General features: G+C 35.8%; 1 protein-coding gene across 6 annotated transcripts in view; it reads left to right on the top strand.

Annotated features, from left to right (window-relative positions):
- The window catches only part of PAX3 (paired box 3), a 94,511-nt gene that overhangs the window by 54,954 nt on the left and 16,535 nt on the right, over nucleotides 1–23,022 (top strand). For 3 of the 6 annotated variants that reach the window (XM_058188837.1, XM_058188836.1, XM_058188835.1), the window contains 3 exons: nucleotides 15,507–15,712; nucleotides 20,673–20,838; nucleotides 21,997–22,211. In XM_058188837.1, coding sequence (XP_058044820.1) covers nucleotides 15,507–15,712; nucleotides 20,673–20,838; nucleotides 21,997–22,211 — 587 coding nt within the window. Of the gene's footprint in view, nucleotides 1–15,506; nucleotides 15,713–18,241; nucleotides 18,647–19,534; nucleotides 19,697–20,672; nucleotides 20,839–21,996; nucleotides 22,212–23,022 lie in introns of those variants that run through there. The other 3 variants (XR_009155790.1, XM_058188838.1, XM_058188839.1) reach the window with 3 other exon arrangements.

Genomic DNA, 23,022 nt, shown 5'->3' with positions numbered 1-23,022 from the left:
CACATTTAGTATAACTATTTGTAGTTAGACATACAGCAAACTGAAACTTGTTTTTTTTCCCCAAATAAATGCTAGTATTGTAAAAATTATCTGCCTGAACTGCATTGGTAAGCAACAGACAGGGGAATCCTAATCCTCTTTAACAAAAAATAAAATAAAATCAATAGATAGTTAGAATAACATAAAGCTAAGTAAGATAAATTTCCTTCGTAAGGAATTTTCTGGATATCTGAGAAACCATAGGCATCCTTTGGAATTAAACATGTTGAATTTTGGGTTGGGAGAAACCATTTGGGGCTCGCCTCTCTCCTGCCCCCTATGAACAGGTCCACTATTTGTGACTAGCTACCATATGTACATAGACCAAAAAGTCTGATAATCCTATTTCAGATTGAGAAGCACATTTTGTATTGTATGAAAATATAGTTCCTTAAATAATGAAGTTCATTGCTTAAATTTTCTTTTGTAGTTGATGTTGTCTATGGAAATGCAGGTGATTCTCACCATCATGGTTGTAGTTGTGGCTTAAATTTCAGTTGTAATTTCAGTTGTAAGTCCTGCTGGTCATAAACTCAGGCATTCCGGACACGTCCGGACCCAATTTTATGATTATTTTTACAGTGGTCATTAAGCAAATCCTGCTGTCATAAATCCAAATCATGTCATGAAGCGTAAGTGCAAAAACCACTGTAATTTGGCAAAAAAGACAGGAAGTCATGGTAACCTGACTGCAGGATATGGTCAGAAATGTGAGCCAGTTGCCAAGAGCCAAAAATGTGATCATGTAACTGTGCGGGGAGGTGACATTTTACAATGAACAAAAATGAATAAAGTACCCTTTCCAAAGTCACTGTAACATTGAAGGGTTATTAAATGACTGGTCATAAGTCAAGGATTTCCTGGATGTAGCCATAGTTATATACGATAGGATAACTGTTGATGTTGTCTAGTATGGCAATGAAATTTCTGAGGGAAGAAAAGAAAGATCAAAGAAGACCAAGAAGCCAATATTTAATTAAAATGCATGTTTATTTTTAAGATCATTAGGAGTGTTCTATCTTTCTAATATAGGAAGTGATAGATGTCATTTATTTGGTGCATTTCAGATGTTGTTCTAACACATAAAACACTTTGCTTTTGTAACAACCAATAATCTATTTAACAATTAAATACTATAAGAAAATGCTATAACACACGCATCTAAAGCAAAACGAAAAAAATACTCAATGTAAAATATCCAAAGAACTATTTTAAGAGGTTCACATTATCTCTTAATTTCTGTAACTATAGTTATGGCAAGCAATTCATTTGTTTTCATCTGCATAGAAACAAGAACCAGTGAGAAGCTAGTATGCAAAGCCACAAATTTCTTGTACATTTAAAGATGTGCTTAGGAAGGAGCACATCGAAGCAAAACAAAACAGCCAGCAGACAGTACATAATTCCCCTTCTCTATCACTCCATGCCATACTCTGCTTTGCGGGCATCCTGATCATTCAAGACAATACCAAATGTATTTGATATTTATATAATTATATCTATGTGCTCTTTCAAGAACAAATCCTCAAAAAAGTGATTTGCATAATAAGACATTAACAATAAATAAATGTTATCATTTACAACAGGGGTGCATTTTTCCTCTGTGGCTAATGAACCTTGAAAAGGTAAAACCAGTGTATTTTCTGACTGCTTCTGGCAAGTTGCAATCAGAGAATATACTGGTTTTATCTTTTCAAGGTTCAAAGTAACAGAGGAAAAGCAGAGAGATTTAAGGTTCCTGGCAAAAGAAAGAGTTTAAGTTTCCTTATATGATTCTCTGTATTTGAAATTCAGAATATCAGACCTTGCAAAGTTCAGGTTATATATGGATGAAAAGGTATAAAGTATTTTTGTGGAAAGTTGTAGAAAGTTTAAAATGCAGTAGTTTATTAGCTTTATTCCTAAAATGTATATCATCTTGGAAGATAAATAAAATGTTAAAAAATGTTAAAACATACATTTATGCTGCATTGTAAACATGAAAGCGCCTGGATTTGAACAGCCATCAGTTCTTAAAAATCTTTCTGCATTTTATAGTACAGGTTTTCTATTGTGAATATCTTATGACAATAACCGAGAGGATGCAAATTTGATTGTTATGTTTATAGTTGCTCCTTATTCTAATATACTAGTTAACAATGCCAAGCATGCCTAGTTTATTTAAAACTGAAACTCTTTTGGATTATTTATAATTCTTAAATGAATTGGATCAACAGTAATTAGGAATAGAGAATGTGCTGTGCAATTTTTTGCCTTGGTATATTATTTTGATATATCAGTTGCTGTGAAACAACACTAAATAGTCCCATTTCCCACCTAGTTAAACAGTTTGTATCGTGCAGGCTTTGTTTTTGCTGACTCTGTAAAACTTCCTTTTTTCAAATACTACATTGTAGCTACATTGCTGACAAAATGTCTCAGCATCACTCTTAACATGAGCAGTCATTTTGAGCATGAAATGGTTTAGCTAATGATTTATCTCTTGCACTGCTGTGCTTGGGGCAGCTGTATGATTGGCCTCTTTAGCAAGTCAAGTAATTTCTTTAACAAAATGTTAACGCACAGATGGGCCGTAAGCTGTCAGTTAACTATTATTGTATGCACATCTGCTTGCTTTCAATGTACTGCCTGATGTATTCAGCCACTTACTTAGCTGTAGACCTCTGAAAAGCACAGCCTGCTCTGATTGCCAAATAAAATGTTCATTTGTCTCTTCTTCTTATTGTTTTGTTTTGGGAACACATGTCAGCAGCTCAATTACCCAGTTCATTAACAGCTCCCAATAGTCATGCCGGCCAGCCCATGATAAGGGGAGTGATGGTAGCACATATGGACAATAATAGCCAGTCTCTAGGCAATTGTAAATAAAAATCACTCTCAATCTTTCTCTTTCGCTTCAACTACAGTTTTGTTTCTGTCCCTTTCTTATAAGGTCCACTGATTGGTCGAAGGCCATTTCTCAAGAAATATTATGTTAGAGTTATAACTAAATCAACTCTTTTATACCATTTGTTAGCTTGCGAGACTCAAAGCTTAGAATTCTTAATTATTATCCTTTTTGTATGAGGTTCTGATAAATGAACAATGGCTTCTTGAATAAGACATTACATAAAATCAATATTAACTCTCCTACTTTCTCCCTGTGGTACTTTAGCAAATAGATGTATGTAAACACTTGGAAGTTGTAAGTTTGATCTTTTATAAATGGTAAACAGTGGACATTTTTGCTACAATTGTATGTTTACTTTTCTGGGAGTAAACTTCACTGAATCCAGAGGGGCTTTCTTCAGTGTGGATGTGCATTCAGTTGCACTTCAGGTTTTTCACAGAGAGAATAAAAGATTGATAAAAATACAGAAAGTTATGCTTGCAAAAGAGAAGATGGTATTTCTAAGAGTGAAATCAAACAAAATGTGCTTACCGTATATACTCGAGTATAAGCCGAGTTTTTCAGCACGTTTTTTGTGCTGAAAAACGTCCCCTCGGCTTATACTCGAGTATATACGGCTTATACTCGAGTTTTTTTTCTTCTTCTTTTTTTCACATTATACCGGATGGTGCAAACTTGGCGGGCTTTTGCATTAGCGCGGGGAAGCCCTGCCGGTGCAGTGAGAGGGCGGGGCGGGGGAGCCGCCAGCCTTCTCGGCTGAGGGAGGGAGGCTTTCCCTGACCGGTAGCTGCCTCATTTCCCTCCCTCGGCTTATACTCGAGTCCCCAGTTTACCCCAGTTTTTTGGGGTAAAATTGGGGACCTCGGCTTATACTCGGATCGGCTTATATTCGAGTATATACGGGTAATTATATGTTTCATTATAGTTCATGCATTTTTAAGCTAAAGCCTTTATTATCAAATTTATTGCCATTGGCCTTGACAAAATTTAATACAGTTCTTGTTCTTTTGATTTAGATATCATGACTAAAAGCATTGGAGGCAATGCTTGTGATTCGAGATACTACATTAAAACATTCTTCTCCTCTTCTTTGGTTGTTATCCATTTTTAGCTAAATGGGCACTTAAAAAGAGCTTTAAAAGAACAGAATGAAACAATTCTGCTTTCCCCTGTCCTGTTTTTAAGCCATAGCTTAAACAGAGCAATAGGTACAGATATAACTCATTAAAGAGATCAGACATGGGTAGGGAGAACATTTGGCCATGCTTGTTGGCCTTTGGAAACTTGTTCAGCAGTATTAAGCAATATACAGTATTTCACACCATGAAATAGGAAATTTCTGCTATTTGAATCATCTTGCGATGAGAAGACCAAGGGGAAACTACAGTACTGATTGTAAACTATATTCAACTAATAGGAGAGTCTATGACATTTTCTTACTTGAATGCTAGAAGATTTTCGTAAGCTCTGTTTAATGTAGCACAATTTTGCCACCAATTGGCATTATACCACCCTGTCCAGAGAAGTTATCTTGGATCATTGTGGGGTTTTTTGGGGATGGGGTGGGGAGATGATTTGCCATTGTCTTTTTCCTATGGCTAAGAAAAAGAGACTGGCCCAAAATCATCCAATTGGCTTCTTGCCTAAAGCAGCACTAGAACCCATGGTTGTTGATTTCTACCATCCTGACTTTAACAATCATGCCAAATGGAACCTCAATATAAATAAATAAGTAAATACCTTTAACAAGTAAAATTGATTTAATGTGTGATTTTGTTTTATTTCATTTACTTCTACTTTTGGGAAAATGTTTATTTTGAAGTTTGGCATAACAAGTCCTTCTCCTTCTCATCTAATACCAGCTTCCTGAGTGAGACTTGATAGAGTTATATACTATCTCAGAAAGCATCAAAGCTTTGTGGTAAATTAGATCCTTTGCATGAAAAGAATTCCAGTTTTAGATTCCAGCATTTTCAAATACATTTGGAAGAACCTTTGCTTGAAAGTTACCCAGACACTGTTAGCAACACCAGCTTTATGGATAAATGGTAAGAAAGGCAACTTCCAGGCAATCCTGTTTTATTGATATAACATTAACTAAATTGTGGGAAGACTTGGTACATATTACAGAAACTTGGTTAGATAAAGGTGGGATGTTGACAATCAGCTTTCCTGGGTTTGGGAGTCTTTCAGCATCTGTGGCATTGATCTTAAGATCTGTTATAGCAATAGCACTTAAACTTGTACATACTGCTCCACAGTGCTTTACAAAATTCTCTGAACAGTCATATTGCCCCAACAATCTGGGTCCTCATTTTACTAACCTTGGAAGGATGGAAAACTGAGTCAGTCTTGAGCCCATTGAGATCGAATTCCAGACCGTGGGATGAATTAGCTTGCAGTCCTGCATTCTAGCCACTGAACTACCAGGGCTAATAAATGTCAAGGACTATGCTGTGAAGGTATTGGTGGACAAATGCCTGCATGTGACATTAGATCTTTGAGATGTTTCTGGTATCCAAATATCCATATCAGCTGTTTGCTTTAGGCTCTGGATTGGTATTGGAGTTTATTCTCCTTCTAGTCTTTTATGAGGTTAAATCAATACTTATCACTTACAGTGATCTGGTCTCTAAATGCATGGTGGTTCCAGAGAGTTTATGAAAGGGGGCTTGGATTCAAGCATTTACCAGTGCCTCACTTCAAGAGAGGGTACTAGCAGAAGCTTTTAAGGAGACTGTGCATTTTCCTTATGAGTCTTCCTTGGAGCCTACTAATTTTGATAGCAATCAAAACTCTTAGCCTTAAGAGTAGGTCATTGAGTGGACACAGTGGATGCAGCTGCAATGTTTCCTAGAAGAAGCAGGTTATTTGGATCTAATAATTTTCAGTTAGGGTTCAGGTTTGGGAATGAAATAAAGTAGTATTGACTATCTTGGTTTATGATCTTTATCAGGACCCACATGGAGGTAATGCAATCCTAATTCTGTTGGATCTCTTTGCATCCTTCCTCATTATTGAATATGTAAGGATTAGATATTGGAAGCACTGTTTTGCAGAGGTTCCACTCATTTCTGAGCAGTTTTCTGTATCTAGAATCAATTGATCTGAGATATTGATCTGAGGACGAACTCTTATAGTACCCTTGTTGGAGAGAAAGGTCGAAAAGCATATTTAATCATATTTTTCATTAGTCCATTTATAATATCATGCCCCTGGAATTGAAACTAACCTGACCTATAGTAGGTTCCCGGATGTGAATTAGAGCAGGGGGCTCCAACCTTGGCAACTTTAAGCCTGGAGAACTTCAACTCCCAGAATTCTGGGAGTTGAAGTCCTCCAGGCTTAAAGTTGCCAAGGTTGGAGACCCCTCAATTAGAGGACTATCAATTGTTATTTTTATTTATTATGGATGTTTTGGATGATGTTATTGTATTTTAATTTTGTAAACCACTGACAATCATTGAGATGTAGGATCTATAAATCATATGAACAAACAAATCAGAGATTCATTTCTTGGCCAGGATGGTTTTACTTACAAGAATCCAAAAAAGATGTGTTTCTAGTTAGAGCAAAAACTATTTCATTCAGATATTAGTTTCTCTCTTCAGTCTTATTCTTATTACTGAAATCAGGATACTTTATCTTAACTGAATCATATAGTCCTGAATCTATAGTTTACTTGAGTGATTGTTTAATTCCCAAGATTAAGACAAATGCTGATAAGAACATGCAGTGAGCTTGCTCATATAGTGGATAAGTTGTATTTTGTATATACCGGTAGTTTTCACAAATATATAGATACATATTGTTGTTACACCTTATTAGTGTTGACTCCTGGCAATTGCCTGGACTAATTCCTGAAGGGGTTTTTTTAAAAGGAAGATTTCAGAAGAATTTTACTACTGACTTCTTCCGATGGTTGAGAGTGAGGTTCAGAATCAAAATAAAGCTGGAAGGAACCTTGGAAGTCTTCTAGTCCAGCCCCCTGCTCAAGCAAGAAACCCTATACCATTTCTGACTGGCCAAGGTCACCTACCTGGTTTGTGTCTAAATATGGATTAAAACTCATAAACTTCTGTTTTCTAGCCTATTGCCTTTAACCATTATGCTAAGCTGATCCTATAACAAATGCTTTATGTATGTTTAATTTTTTATAATTAATTTCCCATGGTATAAAATGTTTTAAATATAGCTTTCTAATTTTTTAACTATGACCCCTATGGGTTATCAATAGGTTTGCTTTAATTCAGAAACTAAAAGAGTACTTCTTCAAGTACCGCAACCCTAAAACCACAAATTTGGCTTAAAAATCCAGAGATTCTTGCACCATGTGAACAAGTTTTCAGTTCTTTGCTATAATGTCACCTACTGGCATTTGCAAGTCTGTGAAAGATAGACATTACCTGTCAGTAAACTTTGGCTGTCCCTTTGTCTATTTGTATTTATCATAATGTTCTTCCAAAAAGCTATATAAAATAGTCTCTAATAAAAACATAAAATCAGGTCTTGAAAAAAGTACAATAAAATGGGGAAAAAATGTTGGCTGGAAAATTCTGGGAGTTGAGGCATATTAAAATTGCCAAGTTTGAAAAAACACTGTTTTACATCAAAATATTACAAAGTGGTCAGTATTATACTTGGCCAGTGAGTGCCTTGCTTAGCTAGATCCTAGTCTTAATCAAATGTGCAATCATGTACTTGGATTGCTTGACACAATGCACAGGTGGCTACCCACTGACATTAGACCTTCTGAACTTCTCTCCTGCTGCCTCCCATATTCATAAGTAATCTGTACATTCCTCCTAGGATTGTGAGCACTTGGGGAGTTGCTAAGTGTCAGAATTTATCTGTACAATTTTGATTAGACCAGACTTGGCAGGGGTTTATTTTCTTTTTAATGATCTCTTGCTGTGAATCTGAACTTTGAAAGGAGGAGAAGAGAGGAATGAAACAGTAATACTGGTGGGAGGTGACTGTGAGGGTTAGAAGCAGAGAATAAGAGAAAGAAAGGATAGTGAGGAAAAAGTCAAAGTGGCAATGTCTGTGCCGAGAAACAGAATTATGAGTATCTGCTCCTGAATCTTAATTATGTTAAAGATTCCAGTGGGAATGTTTCCTTAAACGCTTCGACCATAAAAATGTCCAGGCACTAATCTGTTTTCTCATCCCTGCAGTAGTAATAAAATATGCCTCTAGTTTCTTTTTCCCCCTCTTCTTTTTCAGCTAGCAGCTGGTGAAACCTTTTGGTTAAGACAAACAAGGATATTTTTTTAAAAAAACAAACAAACAAGCGCTCCCCCCATATATAACCACTTTGCTTACTGTCTCCTTCTGATTTATTAGAAAGCTTCCAAAGTGAGTCTGTGCCCATTGCAGTCCTTTTTCTTTTTCTGGAAGGAGTTTTTCTTAAATACTAAGGTCATATATTTAACATTTTAAAACTTCGCTGATTTCCCTCCAGGGGATAAAAGAAGTTCCAGGTGCTGCAGCCTCTAGACTGAAGAGACATGGATTAACCCCTACAGAGCATCCAGTTCAACCTTCCCTTACCTCCTCCTTCCCCCCACCCATTTTCTCATCCACTTCAGTTTTCTTTGTGTCTCCTGCATCCTGCTAGGCAGGTGTCAGAGCCCTGAATGCGGGTAAAAGGCCCTGTTGATGGATATCACAGATGGAGCGTGGAAATTGATAGAATAGGCCTCAGCCACAGGCCATTTCTAAGGACTCAACAAAAGCTGCCAAATAAGTCAACAAAAATCTTGAAGTTCACAAAGGGAAAGTGTCATTTGTCATTTACTCTGAGCCTGTGAAGGGGTATCAGCCTTGCCTGCAGTCTCTCCTCCCTTGTACCCGAGTAAACATGCTAGAGGTCACTCATGGAGATTTCACTACAAAAAGGGACACTGTAGGTCAGAAAAAGACAACAGATCTGCTCATAGCCTTCAAGTTACTGTATGAAAAAAGATGCATTTGGCTTTTGGTAAGTAGAAAAAAGTAAGGTTGTTTGCAAAGCGCACAAGTAAGTCAACAATATGGCTTACAATAATGCTTTTTGACATTTTTTTTTCAAATGTCTAAATTATTGGAATCTAGAAATATATTCTTAGAATATATATATTCTAAGGCATCATTTAGAAATCCAGAATGTATTCCACAGAAGTGACTATATCTATGATATTCATCTTCCTAAATAATATAAATAACAATTTGCTAGCCAAATTAGTAAAGTTGGAAGATACACCTGTACACCTTGTACAGATAGTACTTAGATGTTGCTATATTTCCAGATAAAAAGTTACACATACGGTTTTGCAACATGGCTCAAGAGCTTCAATTTTGAATAAAAATCTTTGTAAGATTTTGAACATCCTGATGTTAGCCCAGGAATAGCATTACATATATGGTTGCTCTGCTTAGTTGCATATGAAAAAAGCCACTGATTTCAAATGGAGAGCAAAAAAGCCAATGATTAGATAAATCCATACAATATATTATATTGGAAGTTGATACATGCTTTTCAAATGGTTGTCATGCTTTGTTGCTACAATTATTTAAATCAGATAGTTCCCTGAGAATAGAAACAATTAAGAGAATGAATGACTAGGTGTATTAGTTGTATAGAATTTCTCTAGATATATTTGTTTATGGTGTTCCTTAGGGGTTGATATTTGTTAACTGCCAGGAGTATTTTTGAACTGCTGAGTATACAAGATAGACAGACAAAATGCACATTATATGTAACCTAATTCCTATGAAATAGTGCAAATTAGTGTTTAATACTACTAACTTTGATAAAATATTTTCTGGAACTATCAAACAGGTCATAACAGAACAAAGAAGCACTCAATTTAGTTTTAGTTCTTTTAAGAAACAAACAAACTTCATGGCTGTTCTTTTATAGCTTATGGGTTTCTCCTCTTATTTCTAAATAAAGAAGCGGCAATCCAGCTTTGTACCCAGATGGCTCTTACCTTGATGATGTTAAGGACCTGAATGTGAAGACTTTTCTATTCTCAAAGGCCTTGGGTCAGGGTGATGGCTGAGCCTCTGTGAGGTGGCTTTTTGTTGATATGTCTATCTTCAGGTTGATCATGAATATTTTTTCTTTTGTGATATTTGTCTTATTTTTTAAATTGTGACCTGCGCAGAGTCCTTAGATCAGGGGTGTCCAAACTTGGCAACTTTAAGACTTGTGGACTTCAACTCCCAGAATTCCTCACCCAGCAAAGCCTTAGATGGACTCCAAATTGGTTAAATAGATAAAGGAAGTAAGCTTTGGGGAGCTGAGAACAGTGAGATAGTTTGGATCCTAAGATCAGTGGAGCGGATGGAGGGGGGAAAAGAATTTGTCTAGATGGAAAATGTAAAATGTAAACAAACAAAATGTAAACAAACAAAGAATGTATTCAAAATTACCCTTATATGATAACTTTTAAGATTCATTAAGCTTAATTGAAGCATACCATTAAAACTCATATAAGATGTTTTATAGATGGCACTTAGATCCCAAAAAATTATCATGTATGTATCCTAATATCCAAGCGAAATGTTGGAGGTGTGATTGTGATGATGCTACATATTTTCATATTTGGTGGACTTGCAAGAAAATTAAGGTCTTTTGGATAAGAATTTGGTGGATTATTCAAAATGTACTGAAGAAGAAGATAAAGTTCCTGCCACAATTTTTCCTTTTGGGAATTATAACGGATTGTACAGGGATTGAGACTAAATTGATTCTGAATTTAATAACAGCAGCAAGACTGTTGATTGGACAATACTGGAAGAAAGAAGAGATACCTACAATAGAAGAATGGATATTGAAAGTTATTAATTTGGCTGAGATGGCTAAAATCTCAGCGTTTTTAAAAGACAATACGCAGGAAAGATATTTAATTGAATGGAAAAAATGGATTGATTATCTACAAAACAGATATCAGATTAAGAAATATCAGATTGCCTTTGAATAATTAGAAAGTTATTTTATGTAATGGGGAGGGGGTTGGGAGATGAAAAGCTTTGGATGTGGTTATTTGGATTGGAAGGGAAAATTTTATTCTATGCTTGGTTTATGTATAACAATACCTTGTGATTGACCCGGGAAGCCGGGGGGGGGAGGGGGGAAGGGGTTTTTTTTTTGTTTTTTTTTTGGGAGGGAGGGGGAAAAAAGGGGGAAAAATATTTTTGTTTTTTAAAACTCTTTCAATAAAAAAAACAAAAAACAAAACTCATTCACAGACGTTTGATTGATGCTAAGATAAAGTCCATCAATGGTAGCTGTTGGAAAATCCTGTAGCTCACTGTTTCATGCAGGTATGTGCATGGGAAACCAAATATTTAGATACACTGAAATCCTATCATGTTGAAGATGGTCTAGCACACATGCCTGTGGCCTTAAGGCTTAGCTAGGGTGATAGAATGCCTGCTTTACAATTCTTATCTCCATGTTCAATTGGTTTTAAATGTTTAATTCTTGTTTATATTTCTAGTTAATTACCAAACTTAAATAAATACATGCAGTGGCTCAGTTCATGTATATTGTTTTTTTTTTTAAAAAACAAAGTAGTACTCTGGTAATTCCAAAATTGTTCCAATTTAAAGAAAGCAAAGAGATGGCTAAACCTTTTTTAGCTCAGATAATTTTACTTACAGGTGCTAAGGGGATATAATACTAGAAAAACAGAGATTCTTTTCCTATATTACACTGTGGAGTATGCTTTTAAAAGGATTTCAATATACTTGATTGAATTTGTTCGGTATTTGCATTACAGCTGTCTTTCAATTTATTAGAGAATAGGATATTGTTGAATCCTTTTTTCAGCTAATTATATTTATTATTTATTTACATTTACTAAATTTGTAAGCTCACCCAACTTCAACAATTTGGTGGCCAACAAAAAACAACAAGAACAAAGAATAAACAAAGGAAAGCAAAAATCTAATAATAATTTTAAAAGCCCCAATACTTATTTATTATTGCAATTTATATAACTCTCTGTGTTGTTTTGTATTGTTTTGTATTTGTTGTTGTATTGTTGGCATTTTGGGAGTCTGCTTACTTAGTTACTGTGAACCATATGGCTCACAGCAACTAAACAGCCTCCCCCCCCAAAGTGAACAATACAACAACAAATCCCACCGACAAATCAACAACCAACACCAACAAATCCCACAAATCCCACCGACCCATGTGCTCTCCCACCGACCCGTGCGCTCTCACAGAGAGGGACTCCTCAGGGTGCCATCTGCCAAGCAATGCCGGTTGGCGGCTCCCAGGGGAAGGGCCTTCTCTGTGGGGGCTCCTACCCTCTGGAATGAACTTCCCACAGGACTTCGCCAACTTCCTGACCTTCAAACCTTTCGCTGCGAGCTGAAAACATATTTGTTCATTCGTGCAGGACTGGCATAGGATTTTAGATTTTATATAGTTTTAATTTTTAATGGGTTTTATTGTTCTAAATTTATCTTAATTAGAGCCAAATTGAATAAGTTTTTAAAATAGTATTTTATCTTGTATTTATCTTGTTGTTTGTTTTATCTGGCTGTAAACTGCCCTGAGTCCCTTGGGAGAAGGGCGGTATAAAAATCTAATTAAATAAATAAATAAATAAAAAATAAATACAAATAATAAAAAAACAGCAAGACACATACGAACAGAAAATAAAAACATCTATATAATAACACAATATATAGGCAGTGTATGCCAAAGACCAGCAACTATCAAAATAGTAACAGGTTCTATCCCAAGCAGATGGCAAAACCAAATTTTTAAAGCCTAACAAAAAATTAGGAAAGGGTTAAGACCAATCTGATCTCTTGGGAGATGATGTTCCAACAGAAAAGACTCTTTTCCTGGGTTCTGCCAGCTGGCATTCCGTAGCAGATGGAACTGACATGCCTTTTCTACACAATCTCTTCTACCAGGACAAGCAGTTCCTCAAGTAACATAACATATAAAATGGCAACCAAATGCAATAATAAAAACAACCAAAATGGGAACCTGAACTTAAATGCTTGAGGGGAAAAAAAGTTAGTCTTAATGGTTTTCCTAAAGACAAGCAGAATTGGGGCCTTATGTATTTGTCATAGTGACTATCAACCCTTAGGTTGCTCCAGAATGTTGGTCAGGATATGGATAATGATCCTTAAGACAGATATATTCAACAATAACCCCTGGGCCACCTTTGCCAAGTCAGGCAGAGAAAATGCTTGGTAAAAAGGATAAACAGTGCATATAATAATAATAATAATAATAATAATAATAATAATAATAATAATAATAATAATAATAATAATAATAATTTAATTTGTATACCGCTCTTCTCCCGAAGGACTCAGGGCAGTGCACAGCCAGAATAAAATACAAAGAGAAACAATACATATAATATTAAGAACACCTCTTAAAAAACTTATTCAATTGGCCAAAAACCTTTCATATGGCATATAATAGGGCAAAGCTGTCAAACTCAGGGCCCGCGGACCGGATGCATCACGTACTGGCCATGCCCATGCCCGGTTTAGTGAAGGGGAAAAAAGTCATGATAAGTCATGTGACGACCCAGGTTTGACACCCTTGTAATAAAATCAACTTGGATCAACATATCCAAGTTGATCCATGAGCCCAACATAAAATACATACATATTAGATTATTATGCAATAATGTATAAAGCAAAAAGGAGTTGTAATATTATCGTCATCCCATCTACAGCCTAAATCTGAGTCCTTCGGGAGAAGGGCGGTATAAAAATTAAATTATTATTATTATTATTATTATTAAATACCAGTGAACATGGTAGGAGACAAGAAATTTCCTACCCCTTCCCTCCTGCTACAAACCAGATTGGACTACTGATAATTAACCTTTGGCAACAAAGATTTACTAATACTATGATGAACTTGCATTCAGGAGCAAAATCAGCGTGTAAAAAGGCAGATCAATAGATTTATCAGAAACTTTCCATCTGGCAGAACAACTGTAACTTTGACCAGAGATTGTACTTTTCTTTATCTAGTTTGCATGTGACATATCTCCTATTACATGTCCATCTATTCTTCAACAGGCACCAACACTCCCTAATCACCAGGAAGGCAGACTTAGTTATGCATAGAATCAAAGTCACCAGCAAACAGATGAGAAACCAGAACAGTCACAATCTCATTTTCTCAGCTCACATTTATTTTTATAAATTATATTGACTTCCAATTAAAGAAGCCTATGCTGAATCCCTCTATTTAAATTTTAAAAGGTTCTTGTCTGGTGACAGCACCTCAAATGTGCTACTGGATATCACAGATTTTTGATTCCAAGCAAATACTGTCAGCGCATTTTCATCAGCTACAGATAAGAAAAACAATGTATTTCTCTATTGTTGTGCTAGTAGTAGTCAAACACATGTACAGCTTATCTTGTAATTTCCGCTTTGCTTCATAATCATGTCTGATGTTGTTAAGTGTGCTATTAACTTCTGCATCAAGTTAGTCAGGGAATTATCCCAACCCAGAAATGCACTTGCTAAAATTAAAGTCCAAAGTGCTAGCAAGAATATCCTAGAATAGTACTGCAAGCAAAGTCATGCAGGAATGGCTCCCTTACATAAAACTTTGGTAACTTTAAGTAGTGTGGACTTCAGCTCTAGAATTTGCCAGCTGAAGTCAACATATCTTGAAGTCAGGCCTGGAAGCCATCTTTTTTGTTGGATCTTCTTCAGGCCTGCCACAAGTTGGGAAACACTGACCTAGATGATTGGTCAATAAACACAACAACAATAAAGATTTGAGAATGGAAAGAAATTACAACTTCGATTAAAATGTATCTAAAATTTGTATTTTAGCAATAGCGGGAGTTTTGAGGGCATCAGTACTAGAAGGGTTGCTGAGTGGATTCAGCTTTTTATAGAAGTTATTAGTTGCCACAAAATAGAAGTTGTAAATTAATTAATCTGAAAATCATTTATTATATTCTTGTATTTTTATATTGTTTTAAGGCAGGCATTTTATGCAAATATACTAACTATAGAAGTTTGTTTGGGATGAATTAATTTTAATTTTTCATTCCTATTTTGAGCTTTCAGTTTTTAGAATCCAGTAAGACAGAAATGTGTATAGATGTGTATATAAATGTTCTATAGAAGCAAAGACTTGAAGACATTGGCCAAGTTTATTCAACATGCTAAACTCTAATGTATTTTGCTTAGAACTAAACATTATGATTTGTAGGTTATAATTAATGCTTTAATGCATTGTGTCAAACTAGCCAATTTTTAGCAAGATATGGTGAAACCATGAACAGTGCACTGAGGAACTAAGTGGCATTAGATGGCTGGAAAGACAACCCTAGTCCACTAAGCATAGGAAGAAAAATGACTATATTTCCTGAAGTTTCTATAAAGAATTATTCAGTCATTTGAAGGAAATATGTTGTAGCATCCTCTAATATCCCAAGACTGTTTATTGTTTAAAATTGGACTACTGTTATTAGAATAAAACACAATTGGCTTAGTGCTAGTTCTGGTCATTTTTCTCCTGCTCTTCCAATCCAATTTTAATTGCTCCATTGCTTGTTTGCTTGCTTTCTAGCTTCAGCACAACAATCAGATGAAGGTTCTGACATTGATTCTGAGCCAGATTTGCCACTGAAGAGAAAGCAACGGCGAAGCAGAACCACTTTCACAGCAGAACAATTAGAAGAGCTGGAGAGAGCTTTTGAGAGGACTCATTATCCTGACATTTACACCAGAGAGGAACTTGCACAAAGAGCTAAACTCACGGAGGCTCGGGTTCAGGTGAATGAATATTATCCCAAGAGTTCCAAACAGCCTTCTTTTATTAGTTGTGTGGGGGGAACAAATGTGTCTTTTATAAAGATTTTTTTCTTCTTAGTGAAGAATGATGAGATAAGTTATGTTTCAAGACCATGATTTATTTTGAGGAATTATCAGAACATTTGATAGTGCCATAAGGAGCTCTTTCAAGGACCCCACATTTGATGAATTATTTATTTAGGTAACTGATCAGAGTAAGAAAATCAGTGTGATTTATATTTTGAAACACATTGGGCGGATTTTATTTTTTATCATTTAAAGCAAAAAGTATGAAAGATAAATACATAAAAACAGATCATTAAATATATTGGCATGTTTGAAACTGAAAATTAAATTGACTATGGCTAAAAATTAACTACTAAAAAACCCCCTGCAAATTTGGACTTCTTTAAATATTTGCCTATTCAGTTCTGGGATGTCTGCTTTAAAGAGGACCATCAACATTCATATTTTTCTAATGCAGTGACTCACAGCTAGAAGAAGAGCAGAGGTCTCATTAACATAACAGCTGTCTTAATGTGGCTTTAACCCTGTGACATTTTACATTCCTTATGGTTTTTTTGGTTCCCTTGAGACACTTGTGTCTCACCCTCACTCCTGTGATCTCCAGTCTGGCAAATTTTCTACTGTGTAGAACATATGGACTTTTCCCTTAAAACAGCACAAAGAAAGGGGGAAACAACCACAATCAATCAATGATTAAAGTATCAGAGGGGGTGAACTTTTGGGAATTAAAAGAAGACCTGGGAATTTAAGTGCCACTTGTCTGTACCTTGCACCATTGAAATAGAAAACTCTAGGGAACTCCTGACTTCCCAACCACCATATCTCCAATAACTCTCTGTGTGCTCAAAGAACATATTTCTGCTTGAATCTTGGTGCTTTGGTAGTCATATAAATGCTTCAATTTATACTTAAAGAAATTCTTAAATTGTAGTCAGAACAAAATTATCTGCTAGTAAACAGTGGTTCAAAATATATCTCAGTTTTACAGAAAGGTTTACATTAAATGGTGACAAATACATAAACCAAGGGAATAAGCTAAGAAAGAGGCAGGTAAGAAAATATGTACATAAAGTTATAATGATAGACATATTAATTTGATTGTTATGATACTTGGAATTGTTTAAAAAAACAATAAAAATCCTGGATAAAGCAAATTGCTGAATAAATAAATAAATGAAGCCTAATGCTGTTGAGCAAGGATTTTTCTGGAATAAAGTATAAGATGCACTTCAAAGGGGCCGGGATAGCTCAGGCAGTAGAGAAGCCTGTTATTAGAACACAGAGCCTGCAATTACTGCAGGTTCGAGCCCGGCCCAAGGTTGACTCAGCCTTCCACCCTTTATAAGGTAGGTAAAATGAGGACCCAGATTGTTGGGAGGGCAATAAGTTGACTTTGTAAAAAAATATACAAATAGAATGAGACTATTGCCTTATACATTGTAAGCCGCCCTGAGTCTTCGGAGAAGAGCGGGGTATAAATGTAAACAAAAAAAACAACAACAACAACCAATCTCTTGCCCATCCAAAAACTATAGCAGTTTAAATTGCTGCAGCAAGATTATTGGGATAGCTCTTTGAGATGGCCAGTGTGACAAATATTCTCTGCAAATATTACTCCTTTTAAAACTTTAATGATTGGCTGTCAAATATCAAATACAAAACAGCAGGTGACCCATACAGTAGTTGTGAACTTATTATTACAATTTGGATTGGAACTTCTGTTGCTAAGGCATTGTAGATACTTTGTGCATAATTTTATGACTGCTTTTGCTGCAGTCATTAAGTGAACCACATAGCTATTAAGCACATCTAGGTTCCTGCTTTGATATTGCTTGTTGGAACCCCCCTAGAAAGATTGCAAACCGCGATCACATGACTCTGGGAGAGCTGCAGTGAAATTTACAGAGAAGTATTTTGAGAGTTTATGGTGCAAAATGTTTTTTGATTTTGGCATAACATTTCCAGGATTAACATTTAGTGATGACCATTTAATTCTTGTTATAATTCATCACTGTGCCAGAAAGCATTCTGAATTTCTCTATGCAAAATTTCTCATATCAAAACTATGTTATCTTCAATCAGTTGGTGCTTTGTTCCTTGGGTATTTAAGTTCTAGCCACACACAGAAATCCAAGCTTCCTATCTTAAATATATTTCACATAATGAAGGCGCGTGAACACAATCAAGCAATGTCTTATTTATAGTTTAGGACAGTGTTTTCAACCTCAGCAACTTTAAGAGGTGTGGACTTCAACTCCCAGAATTCCACAGCCAGCATGGTCAGATAAATGTTTTTTTAAAAAAACTGAATCGCTGTAGCAAAATTCCCTGTGAAAATTAGAACAGGAATTTCAATAAGTTTGGATGTATCAGTCCAATATATTCAGCTTTGGAATGGAACAGACTAGATGACCTTGCAGATGATTTCCAGCTCAATTTCCCAATATTTACATTTCCCCCCTTTGTTATCATTTTTCTCTGAAGTAGTTTATAACTGGACAAGGCAAGATCTTATTCCATTGATGCTGGCCGGGTATCCTTTCAAATCTGTGGTTCTTCCCCCAGGCTTAACTTCGTGAAATTGGCCGTGACATTTCAACTGACTTATCCTAAACAGAAAATTACCAATGTGCTTTTAAGGGAACAAGATCTCTCATTCAAATAGGCAAAATGTTTGAAAAGAGAATTTATCAAGACAATAGAGGATAGTTTCCTCTAAATGGAGCCTGAGCTTTACAAGGATGAATGCCAAATACGTACCAAATCAAAAGACTAGTGCATTGATAGAGACACATCTAATTTAAGCCAGAAAATGTATTGCCCTCTTTGTTGTAATGCTGTATATCTGAAGTATTTATTTAATTTTAGGCTGATTCAGTGGCCATGAAAGAAAAGACAGGGGTGGGTGGGAGGGGGGAAGCAAAAGATTGGAAGTAATAGAAATTAAATTGATGGAAGGATGTGGACAAAAAAAAAAGGAAAAGAGAGAATGATTGAATTTTGGGTGATAGGAAAAACAAAATAGGAAGTTTGCCACTGCAATAGTATCACAAAGATAGCACAAAAATACACACAGACATAAACATACAGTAATACACACATATGGCAAGTGTCCCATCATCTCCTTTGTGATTATGTTGCCAAGACAATCCCATGACTCTGTGTGTGTGTGTGTGTGTGTGTGTGTGTCTTCCCCAGCCTGGTGCCCTCTCACTATGATGTTCTTATTCTCATATTATCCCACTTGTCATGCTTTTGATTGACAATGCCCTTTTAGAAAATTGTACGAGAATAAATATCTATAAATGATTGGAAGATATAGGGAATCATGGTTTAGACATGGGCAAGGATGTATAGCAGAGAAAAGTTTGTCTCTTTCCAATGTTGTTATGCTGTTGTTATGCTTATTCTCATTTGCAGTGGATCTCCCACCTTCATACTGGTCCAATTAACTTTTCAGAACAATTTTTAACTGGAGGGCATGCCTTTGAATGCTGAAAGATGGGGCAGGGGAATGAATGGAAAGAAATGTGTTTCAGGGCTTGTGTTCACTGGTGGCTCATTTTCATATACTTGGAAGGAAACACAGCAGCACTTCCTTTGTTGTGCAGAATATGCATGTCATGCCTATCATTAGCCATAATGAAATGATTGGTTGATGAAAAAGAAGGTAGTGAGAAGAGAGTGGCAAATAGTATGCTGTCCTGTATCAGTAAGATTCAATTTCTAGTCCATAAGTGGAATAATAGCAATACACAATCTTGTCTTTTATATCAGAACTAGAAATATCTTGAGGCACTACTGCGACTGTAACAAAACATGGTCTCAAGAAATTGGTCATAAATCATAACCTGGATATTTTGTTATCTACCGCAATAGCACACAGTTGAGGATAAATAATAGTAGCGACAAAATAAAGCATCACCTGAAATCAGAAAGGTATGTCCTGAATTGGAAACTCATATGGTTATATTCTTCACACTAAAATTGGTCAATTTAAACACACTAAGGAAATGTCTCTTTTTATTTTAAGAAAAGGAAAGCTTAATAATTATTTTTATTAGGATAATGAAAATAGTAAAATAAATAGAATAATTGAATACTATTGACAGTTAAATTAAAATAATAATTAATATTGACAGTTAAATTAAAATAATAATTACAACTAGAGTAAAATGTCCAGGTAAATAGAACCTTCACAGCTCAAAGAACAAACATGAAAAGAACCTTAATGTATGTAACATTGAATACAATCACAGATTCGGCTTTTTCACATGCCACAACCAACTTAACACCAGTCCACTTCAGGATATGGCTGCCTTTATAAAATATTAGGATGAATATCTAGAATAGAATAGATGCAGCTTAGATACGGGATAAGACAGCATCTTGAAACCAAATGCCTAGGTAGATTTCAGTCATCCAGGTCATAGTTGTCTCAAAGGTGGTTTTTCAGAAGGCAACTGGACTGTTTTTTCCTTGAGGAAAAAGAACAGATGAACAGAATGAGCAACCAGTCATCCTGCCAGAACTGAAAAGCTTCTTGGATGAGAAGCAAAACCACCACCACCTCCTCCTCCTCCTCCTCCTCTTCCTCCTCCTTCTGGAAACAGTTCAGTTGTCTTTAAAAAACAACAACAACTTTGAGACATCTTGAAACCAAGGCAAAGAAGACAAAGAACGTTTTATGGATAGTAACTAACTTTTGAGGTAAAGCTGATATATTTTAATAATTGGTATAGTTGACCATACTCTACCCATTCAGCTATGTACAGTGACCCTTAATTCTGAATTAGTTAAAAACTTTCATAATCCTTTTAGTTATAATCTAACCCAATACAATCATATATCAATACAGTCTGAAAAATGCTGAATGCATTTCAAAATGATTTAAGCTATTTTCAACTATTTTTAGGTTTGGTTTAGCAATCGTCGAGCCAGATGGAGGAAGCAAGCTGGGGCCAATCAGTTGATGGCTTTCAATCACTTGATTCCAGGAGGTTTCCCACCCTCTGCCATGCCAACTCTGCCAACTTATCAGTTATCAGAATCTTCCTATCAACCTACTTCTATTCCACAAGGTAGACTTGAAAGATTATTTTGAACTGTATTTTGACAAATTATTTATTCCTCTGAAGTTCTGAATCTCTGAAAATCATTATAATTACCGCTCCATAAATGTTTACACTGGTTTCAGTGGATCAGCATTAACATGGAAGGTGAAATCTGGAAATCAGTTTCAGATGTTCATCCTTTACAATTGGAGAACCTCATGCGCGTGGCTAGGAATGAAGACTATTGTATTTCCATATGTTTGGAGAGTTATGAATTGTAGCTTGATCAGGTTCATTACCCATTCTGGTCCATCATTGAAGGTAACTGTTTTATAATGGTAAATGTTATGTTTGATGCTGGCTCCAAGAATAAATTCTGACAAGAGTTGGATATAATACTTGAGCAGACAAAAGCCAGATTGGAATTTGAAGAGTCCTGAAACTTTATTAAACAATCATGTGCTTTATTATAGAAAACTTAAAATCAGTTGTTGTCATGGATTCTGTTGTCTAAACAAAGAATTCTGAATTACAGCTGAGAAAACTCAGAGGTTTGAATCCATTGTTAGAATTTCCAAGTAGTTTCATTAAACATGAGTTCTTACAGTCTCATAGTTTACTGATGCAGTTTTAAAGTTACCTGGAACCACATGAAAGTAATCAATCTGTGAGTTTCCTAAATTAATGACTTCCTTTCCAAAGTTTGATGATTTTTATTTCTTTATACTATCTTAATTATCTCAATAGTTTGATAAGTTTCTTTCAAAACTACAATATGTACTACTAATGCTTTTGTTATTGGTCTTCCTTCTGTGTTTCCTTCTTTCTATTTCTCCTTCCCTTGCATCACTTATCAATTTGTAAAAACTAAGGTTTTCCTGACTCAAGACATGTATAAGGAAGTGCAAGGGGGAAGGAGGGCATGTAAGAAACAAAAGTATGACTCAAATCTCCAAAACCTGCTTTTTCATTATAGTCCAAGTGATCCTGAGAATGAGCTTGGCTGAGTTTGAACAAGCTAAACTAAACCAAATATAATGCATAATAGCTTTACACATGATGTGTACTCAGCCACCGAATAGCTTTGAACATTGGGAACTGGTCTGGTGAACCTTTCTAGTATCTAGTGTTGGCTTTTGAATGGGAAAATGAGGAGATTAATACCTGTGTCCCTTTTCATTGCAGCTGTGTCAGACCCAAGCAGTACAGTTCACCGACCTCAGCCTCTTCCACCAAGCACGGTACACCAAAGCAGCCTCCCTTCAAATCCAGACAGCAGCTCTGCCTACTGCCTACCAACCACAAGGCACGGCTTTTCCAGCTATACAGATAGCTTTGTGCCTCCATCCGGACCCTCAAATCCTATGAACCCTGCCATTGGCAATGGCCTTTCACCTCAGGTCAGTCCTGCTTTTTCAGACACAGGATTTGCTGTATACCAAACTAAATTGTCTGTTGCCCAAGGCCATCATACAATGATTTGCCAAATTTAAACCATAAAGTATTCTTTATATAAGCCACATGATTTCAGTTTGCTAGTTTCCTCCCTCTTCCCTTTTCTACTGACAGAATCAAAAGTCATAGCTTATATTTAGTTTAAGGCAATGTTTCATAATGCAATCCCAAAGCCTTCTTGCTTGTATTCGGCTGTCAGGCATGTTTGATGTGGTGCTTTTCCATAATATATATTTTTAAAGTTGATTTCTTTCCTTTCCCTTCCTTTAAAAAAACAACACAAAACTCTCCAGAGTCATCGATTTTGGTCTTGATTCTTTGTAATGAAAATAATGAAAAAGATATGTACTGTTTAAATTTAACCTTAGGAGTAGGTTGCTCATTACCTCAGCTGATGAGCAATCCACATTAAGCTGAGCTATAATCGAATTATGAATACATAAATTAAGAGCATTACTGCTCTCAAGAAGCTTATAATGACTTGAAGGACATAATTGTTTTCCTAATTTGCATGAGCTTTTCTTGGATGATCATGTTAATAAATTGCCTTGATAATTGAGTGCCAGAAAAGGTTGGTTAAACTTCCTACTTCTGGCACAAGTCTTCAGCTTGATATTATTAGTTTCTGCTAAAATATTCTGCAGCTTATTCTATTAGTGTGGATTTAGCACAGGTGTTTTGGAGAGGTATCCATTGAATTTTGAGCAATGTTACAGAATTGGGAGGAGGAAGCAATCTATAATTACAATCAGGAAA

This window comes from Ahaetulla prasina, chromosome 6 (assembly GCF_028640845.1).
Source record: "Ahaetulla prasina isolate Xishuangbanna chromosome 6, ASM2864084v1, whole genome shotgun sequence".
NCBI classification, from domain to species: Eukaryota; Metazoa; Chordata; class Lepidosauria; order Squamata; family Colubridae; genus Ahaetulla; species Ahaetulla prasina.
Note: the sequence above shows the minus strand (reverse complement) of the source record. Positions and strands in the feature narration are given on the sequence as shown.